The following is an 8,104-nucleotide window of genomic DNA, read 5'->3' on the forward strand; positions in this document are numbered from 1 at the left end:
CTGTGCTTCTGCAGTTTGGAATCTATATGTGCAATCACAGGTTAACAAGTTCGAGGCTGTGGAAAAAGGATGGGGATAAGGTTAAGCGATAGGAAGCGAGCAGAGTGGGTCAGAGAAATACCTCAAGTCACTGACATTTCAATGGAAATCAAGAAGAAAAAATGGGCAGGGGCAGGACAAGTAGTACGAAGGGAGGTCACTTATGGTAACAAACTGGATACCAAGTGAAGGAAAGGGTAGCAGGGGGCGGCAGAAAGTTAGACGTGCGGATGAGGTTAAGAAGTTCGCAGGGGTCAAGTGGATGCAGCTACCACAGAACCGGGTTAATTGGAGGAATATGCGAGAGACCTTTGCCCTGCAGTGAGTATAGTCAGGGTGATGATGATGATGTCCAAAAAGCCATGCTTTTTATTTTTAACCCTTATTACTGTTATTCTAACACTTTCGGGCACTCCTCTCTATGAAAAAAGCAGCGCTTTTCACACGTTGCCGCATAGAATCACTAAAATCCTTGCATTATATAATAAATTATTCAGCCCCGCTCTCGTCCAATCACTGTACTTTTGCTCCAGAAACATCAACAAGAAATCGTCACGAGCATAATTTGATGCCTTTTTACGCTCATACTAACACATTAAAATTCAGTTTTTGTTTTCAACACAATTTGAAGTAATTAACTCATTTTGGGCAGTCGTAAAATTGGACTTACCTAGCACAAATGCATGTTTCTTTGTCGCCGCCAACTTATCCCTGCTGTACGGATTAGGCAACGCGTCTTTCTTTGTTTATTTCTTCCTTCGGAATTATTTATTTATTTAATTTTTATTTAATCATTTATTCATACAATACAATAAAATACAATAGAGAAAAACATCTCTTCGTATTCAATACAATAATGCATTCGAAGGCGCAGCTACCCGGCGTTCTGTCGCGAAGGGCTTATTGCAAAGAAAATCCTGCGGGACCAATACCAGACTCAAAATGCACCCGTCTTCGCACACGAACTGTGGCGAAGGGTGTCCATGATTAACTGTATGGAAACTTGACGGCGAACAGAAGCCATGGCGAACCATTAGACCTATGTTGACCAATCAATGTAGTGGCATATAATAAGACCAGCCAAAACACAGGAACAAAGGAACAGAAAAACCGAAAACGACCGGACGGACGCTTACTACCAATTGTTCATTCTCGGGAAAAAAGAGCAAATTATATAGGCCATAACTCAGACCACTGGGAGGAGCGAAAAGAAAAGAAAACACAGGAATCATGTCATGTGTGTACAGCGCTATCTTTTTACAAACCGCATCAAGACACCCTCCAAAGCGATCTTTGTGGCACGAGCGCCAGGAAGCAAAAACCGAGATGAAGATTGCATAGCATCACTGCAAGACACATGAAGGATAAGCAAGATGAAAAAGCTAACAACGGCGTGGCCTACAGGCATTGTCAGAAACAAACGATAAAGACGAAAAAACGAAAAACGAAAAATTGACTTATGAGCAGGTGAACGCGCAAACAACAGCGAAGCAAAGGCAGATTCACAACCTAAAAATATACAACATTATACAATCTTTGGTGAAGCCAACGATAACAGGGCGAACAAGGGGGAACAAAAGCACTAAGACAAACCCGGTTACATTTCGATAAATAAGATGATGGACATGATGGACGCGCACATTCAAAGAAACTTAAAACAAAGGGGTTTAGCTATGATGCAAGTGATGCATTTCTTTTCCCCTGCAATGAAATCGATGGAGTGCTGATACAAGAGTCGCCTGCCTTAGCAATGAAATAAGCCTTGATCAACTCCCTTTCAGCTTGCTTTTAGTCGCCCCCAAGAACCTCGTTCTCGCTAAATCGGTTCGCATTTGTGTACAGGCTGGTTACAGTGATCTGAAAGGTTTCCCCCGCCTCTGTTTTTTTTACATTGAGGAAGTGCTCCCTGGCCCTAACAATAAAACACCGTCCCGTCTGCCCTATGTACCCCTTACATTCACCGCATGTAAGGGGTACCTGATAACCGACTCCGGTCCGGCAGTTGGTGTATCGTTCTGCATGCTTAATAGCGCATGCCACCTGTCCAGGTGTGGTTATCAATGCACATACCTTCGAAAGCATGCATGCGATGGAAAAGACGACCCGCACATCGTACCTTGTGTCACATTGTGTCACATCTTGTGTAGGTAGGGGATTACTGCCACGTGGTTTTTCTCTTTTTCTTTCGTTTTCATACCCTCTGTTTTATCTTTTGTAGGATTGCCTCGCCCAGATTAGTGATCAGAGAAGGCGCGTACCCAGCGCAATAAAGGCGTTGCACTTGGTTGTCAAATCTGGAGTTCGCCATGCGGTCGCAACTCTTAGTAAAGGAAGCCTGGAGCGCATTTGTCAATGTCGTGCGTTTTATTAGCTTTGAGTGCGCACTATGCAAAGGAAACAGGCTCTTTCTCGACTTTGCGCTATACGACCAGCAAAGGTGGGGTTCGCTAAAAAGTAGGAGCATAAAAACTGAATTTGGTTATTCCTTGGCATTTCGGAGGTAAAGCTCAGTCCCCCTGCCGAGGCTGTGAACAGGTCGCTATTTTCATGAACAGTCGCTTTTAACCGACTGGCTGCGACCCTGTCCAAACCTCGAGGTAATTGTCGACATACTTGTATACCTTAATTATATGCTTATCATTAGGTTTTCCCTGAATTTTTCTGTCTATGTGGTAGCGGCGCGGAAAAAAAGTCACGCTACTCTGAAAATTATCGAGTGACTCTAGAACACACTGCCAAACCAGCCGCTGTATTAGCATCAGGCTCATGGAGCACAAGGGGCTTTTAGACGCAATATGAGGCTCGGGACACTTGGCGGCGTATTGCAAACGGTGCAAGAACGAGGAAACAAGGGGTCCAAAGTACCCTTCAAAATTTTTTTGAAGCCTTTTTTATACATGTGGAGAGCCAGCAGTGAGCGAGCAAGCCGAACGTTGTTTTGACGAAAAGGAAGGTTTTGAAGAGGAGGACGCCGTCGCACACGCGGTTTAACTCTTGACTCTTTTGAAGCACGAGCGTGTTTGCCTGCATAAATGCGTGAGTACCTGTCAGCAAACTCAGTTGATGTCTAACGCTTGTGGTGTCTGTGTTCTCGGTGCACTCCTCTGACATGTGTTAGAGAGAGAGAGAAAAAAAGTCTTTATTTGTCAGTAATGACTTAGATGTTTTTCGCCTTGGGTGTATTCAGCTGCACCAGGTGGCCGGCAGTGCAAGTCTTTCAGCGACCTATTGCGCTCTTGCCGAGGTCCGAGACTGGACGTCTGGGTCCCGGCTGGCGAGAACAGCTTCCCAGTGTTCCAGCGAGGGGAGATGGTACTAGATCTGCCGGAAGCGGATCCTCCGCGCAGTCCCAGATTATATGGTCTAAGGTGGCAGGCTTGCCGCACAGTTGGCAGTACGGATTTACTATGTCCGGAAAGATTTCTGCATAAGTCTAGGGGTTTGGCTGCGACCGCGTTTGCGGACGCCGCCACGTGGTAGCCTGTTCTCGGCTGAGCGAAGCGTGCAGAGGAGGCAGGCTCGCCCTGAGCTCTTTGTAATAAGTGGTAATGGCCTAGTACGTATCCAGTGACTCACCCCGTCGGGCACCCGCGTGCGAGATACCCTCAACAGCTCGGCTGACAAAACCTCGAGCATTTTGGTGAGCGGTCTTGTTCCCCGGACGCCCAGGTAAGCCAGGACCCACACGAGATCCACTAGGTTCTTATATTTTGGCAACACGCAAAGAATTTTGAATGCAGTGGCGGAGATACGACCCCTGGCGAAGTTGCGAAGGGCCGTTTTGGAATCACTGAGAATGGTGGTGGTTCCGGTTTGATCAATTCCTAGGGCAACTGCGGCCTCTTCTGCCTCTTCTACTCAGTCTGTGTTTACCGTAGATGAATTAGGACTGTCTGTTGAATGGTAAGGCGGCTAGTACAATCAGTGCTACAGCACATGATACAATACCAGGCCAGTTCCAAAGACTGAAGAGGCGGGGATGGGCAGGGTTGTAAGCAATGAATTGGAACACAGTGCGCGCCACCTCTGCCTTACCGAAATTTACCCCACTCACTATACTAAAATTGGGCTCCTGAGTCTTCTACGGTGGTGCAGCTGTTATTGTTCTCTGGGTATGGAATTTCGTATAAGCATGGTGGGAGCTTAGAAAGACTATGCTGAAATGAGAAACATGTGATACGCGTATTCTTGCCCTTTGGCATGGAGTTCTTCACCTTCGTATTCATTTGGCTAGGTTTTACTTCTTAGTTTTCCGACTGCGTTGCGTGTGGGCCGCCTTTGGACAATGCGTTCTTTGCTCAGTTTTGTGCTTTTCTTTCACGCTGTTTGAGGTGCAAGTTCCATATGATTGTTAATTTAATTTATTTTACTTTCCTCTAATAGAACCATTTCTCTAGTTACACTTAAGTGGTCATCCCTCCTTGTGCTATAATCATGGCACAAACACAACCACCATTTTTGCTAAGCGGCTTCAACACAACCGGGAGTAAGGAAAGAAGAAATGGTACGGCTTAGGTACATTGCTGTTTTAAAATCGGGCTTATCGACATTACTTTCAGATAACTACAGTGAGGGTTAAAAAGCTTTCAAAGAGCGGGCTCAGAAAACGAGGACTAATTTTAATATTTCAATCATGCGATGGCGAATCCGTAAGCATGGCGACTTAATACAGAGACCATAGGTACATGAATGTAACGGATGGTTAGATGAGAAAAACCAGCAGCCTTGATGAGGTCTGCAGAGTCCCTGTCGAGGTGGCAGTTGCAGCAGAGGAATGCCCAGAAGGGGGTCATCAGCTTCTGCAGGAGGCGCTGCCATGTGCCCTTCGGGTACGCCACGTGCTCCAGAAAGATAAGGTACCCACCCTGCAGCATACCAAAGGCCTATTAACTTTCAAAATATACTGGTAATAAGCACTGAAAATATTTTAATACAAAATGCACATAAATAATACTAAAAGTGGATTACACAATATTCGGGGTCATTTTGCGTATAAAATTAGCATCGTTGTTTGGCTAATATGAACGCTCAGATACATCTCTTGTGTGAAGTTCTTTTTTTTTTCTCATGCCCGAAATTTTGAGAGGTGCCGCATAAAGATAGGAAACGCTTATGCTACGCTTATAAGCTGGTGCGCGATAAAGAACTTTGTTATTTCGTTTTTCATTAGAATATCCTTCTAAGCCCCGCAACGCTTTGACTGGGTGCATCTTAAGTGGCAAATAATAGCGCACAAAGGAGGACGGGGCGAGTGGGTGTTTCGTTTCCGGACAAAGGGTATGTCCGCTCACTTTCCCCCGTCTTCTTTTCTGCGCTATAATTTCCCGCTTAGCGATGAATCACCAAAACGCCCAAACATACTTTCTGTTCTATAGCACATCGTTTCCCACTGTTACCAACGTGTTCATTGAGAGATGAAGTATTTCATTGAAAAGGTGACTTACCTGAAAGCAAGCTATAATTTGCAAACTGTAAACCTTCACGTATATTGGATCGAGCTGGGTAAGCTAAAACATTTCTGAAACACAGTCACCCTTACGTTTAGCGTTGCATTGTGAGGAGGAAATAAAAACAAAAGCCCTTCTCGGCCTATGCTTTCTTTGACCACCTGTCATGCAGATGTCCCGGGTTTCAAACCAGATGGTGGTTTACGAAACAACTCTACCAAGAAACTTATCAAACATATAGCCTCTATGGCTTGTTCAGGCAAAGCTAGAGCAAAACGTCAGCAAAACAACACGTTCCGATCAAAACTAGCCAAAGGTTGCTTAAGCGAAATGTACTGTATAGGTTGTATATTTAGTAGGAGAACAAACCGTACTCTTCTTCGTACCAATTCCTGTTTCTACCAAATAAATGCTACAGTGAATGCCGCAAGGTTAAAGGTGCATGAACATAACCTGGAATGGGGTAGACCTTAAGAGAGATGGATTTGAGGTGATAGTAAGCATCAGAGTTCAAGTACATTGAACAGGACTTTAATCGCAGCAGGAAAATATTCCCATAAAACGAAGCAAGCATCAGAGCCTGCAGCAAGGATGTTTCAGAAAAATATTTGGTGTATCAAACGGCCGGTGAAGCGCAAGCTGATATTTAAGGCAAATCCTGTCTAATACGAGCTGTAAACTAGAAATAAAGTTGCGCGTCTTGTCACCATAGCTGTAGTGCAATATTGTGCATCACTTTATAATATTTTCCGCATGTAAACCATCCTGCATTCGCCGGCGCCAACACAATTGGTTGTGGTGAAGTGCCAGTTCGTACCCTTTTTAGGTTCACAGAGGTAAAGCCTTGCCGACGATGCAGCTCGAGCTGTGCAGCGGAGGGGAGAATTGGCGGACTCGCACAAGATTTGCCGGCTTCCCGGAGCTCCGGAACATTCATGATTGTTCCTTCTTTCTTAACGTGTTGCAAGCACGAAATGTGGCAGCTATTATATTAGGCGGATTAAAATACATTCTGCAGAAATCATTAGGTCAACACGTCGCCAACTCGAGTCAAGCTTAAAGTTAGTTGCCTGTATATGATAGCGCTGCTAAAGAAAGTTTTTTTTTTTTTACAGTTACACTCTTCAATATACCAATGGTATTATAAATGTACTGCCAATTTACGTCACAATAACGTCTGAATTCATGCTGATATAGCTGTAAGTGTCGTGGGGTCATGGCTGAAAATTGCAGTCGCGCCGTGGTTGCTGACCTGTGCGTTTTACCTACAAATGTGATAAAAAGAAATACCAGCCAAAGTGTCTTACAACTGGACGTTTGTCAAAATATTCTTTTATGAGTACAAAATGCCACTTACCTTAGCAAGTACTCGCTTTGCTTCGCCAAGAATCGTTCTTCCGTTTTTCGCTGAGCATAGCAGGTAAGTGAACATGACGACGTCAAAATGGCCACTTGTCAGTTCGGCCATATCTTCACCGTAGCCCTGGACCCACCGTTGAAGTTCTATCTGGAGCGGAAAACAGTACCCTGATGTGTTCGTGGAGAGTTTTTCTTACCTTGAGTAGAGGGCCTTTTACTACTACTCCTACCATTATTTATTTGGCCATATTTTTTACTCTAGGGAGCACATGTTCATTACAACCCATGGGCGTACGTGTGTGTTTAAAATTCAGGTACAGCTTGCTAGCAATAGCCGTATTTCTGGAACATTGACTGGACCGAAACTTTAGGCGTATATACTTTAGCAAGTCTTATTTCTTCACTCCCGTTTGATTTCCTTTCAATTTCCGTTCTTCCATCGTATTTGATACTTTGTCAAAGCTCCTCGCAACCTCCTACTAGCGTTGCCCTTTAACAACATCATCGTCATCATCAGCCGGACTTATATCCACTGTATGGCGAAGACCTGACCCATATTCCTCGAGTTAACCCGTCTCTGTGCTAGCTGCATCCAGTTGACCCCTGAGAACTTCTCAACCTCATCCGCCCACCTAACTTTCGTCCGCTCCTGCTACGCTTTCCTGTCCTTGGAATCTAATTTGTTCCCCTAAGCGGTTATCCTTTCTTCGCACTACATGCCCTGCCCAAGCTCAATTCGTCTTCACGATTTCCACTAGAATGTGATTAACTCGAGTTATTTCTCTGACCCACTCTGCACGCTTCCTATCTCCCAACGCTACACCTACTATTTTTCGTTCCATAGCCTTCTGCTTTGTCCTCAACTTTAACGCCAATCCTTAACTTCAATAAAAACCACTGTCCCAAAGAAACATTAGTCATGCTACTTTTTGCTATTGGTATACCGTGCTGCCATTGAAAATGTTCGTGCTTCAATATTGACATATATATGCTCATATCTGGAAACAGTGTGTTATGTGGCAATTATTAAGTTGGCTAACTAGGCTAGAAGTATTGTTGTCCCTGTAAGAACAACTACCGCGAAAAAGAAGCACAGCATAGAATATGGGCAAACATGAGCGCCGTGTTTTTTCCAATTTCTTTGCTGGGCGTTGTTCTCGCACTGGTACTCCAGAAATGATTTCATGACATTCAGTTCGCACTAATTCGCGATCGGCAAAGTGCAAAACGTTGCTACCAAAAGAAAGAAGCAAAAGCGA

At 44.5% G+C, this 8,104-nt stretch overlaps 1 protein-coding gene across 1 annotated transcript; it reads right to left on the reverse strand.

Moving 5' to 3' along the window:
* Positions 1 to 4,670: 4,670 nt before the first annotated feature.
* On the reverse strand, positions 4,671 to 6,954 carry LOC146209801 (thiol S-methyltransferase TMT1A-like). Its single transcript, XM_084581177.1, has 2 exons — positions 6,844 to 6,954; positions 4,671 to 4,904 (listed from the first exon to the last, which is right to left on the reverse strand). Exons 1-2 carry the CDS (start codon positions 6,952 to 6,954, stop codon positions 4,671 to 4,673), a joined length of 345 nt encoding a protein of 114 aa, XP_084437303.1.
* Between the last annotated feature and the right edge of the window lie 1,150 nt (positions 6,955 to 8,104).

The sequence above is a fragment of the Amblyomma maculatum genome, chromosome 1 (genome assembly GCF_055883805.1).
Source record: "Amblyomma maculatum isolate TAMU_Amacu chromosome 1, ASM5588380v1, whole genome shotgun sequence".
Classification (NCBI taxonomy): Eukaryota; Metazoa; Arthropoda; class Arachnida; order Ixodida; family Ixodidae; genus Amblyomma; species Amblyomma maculatum.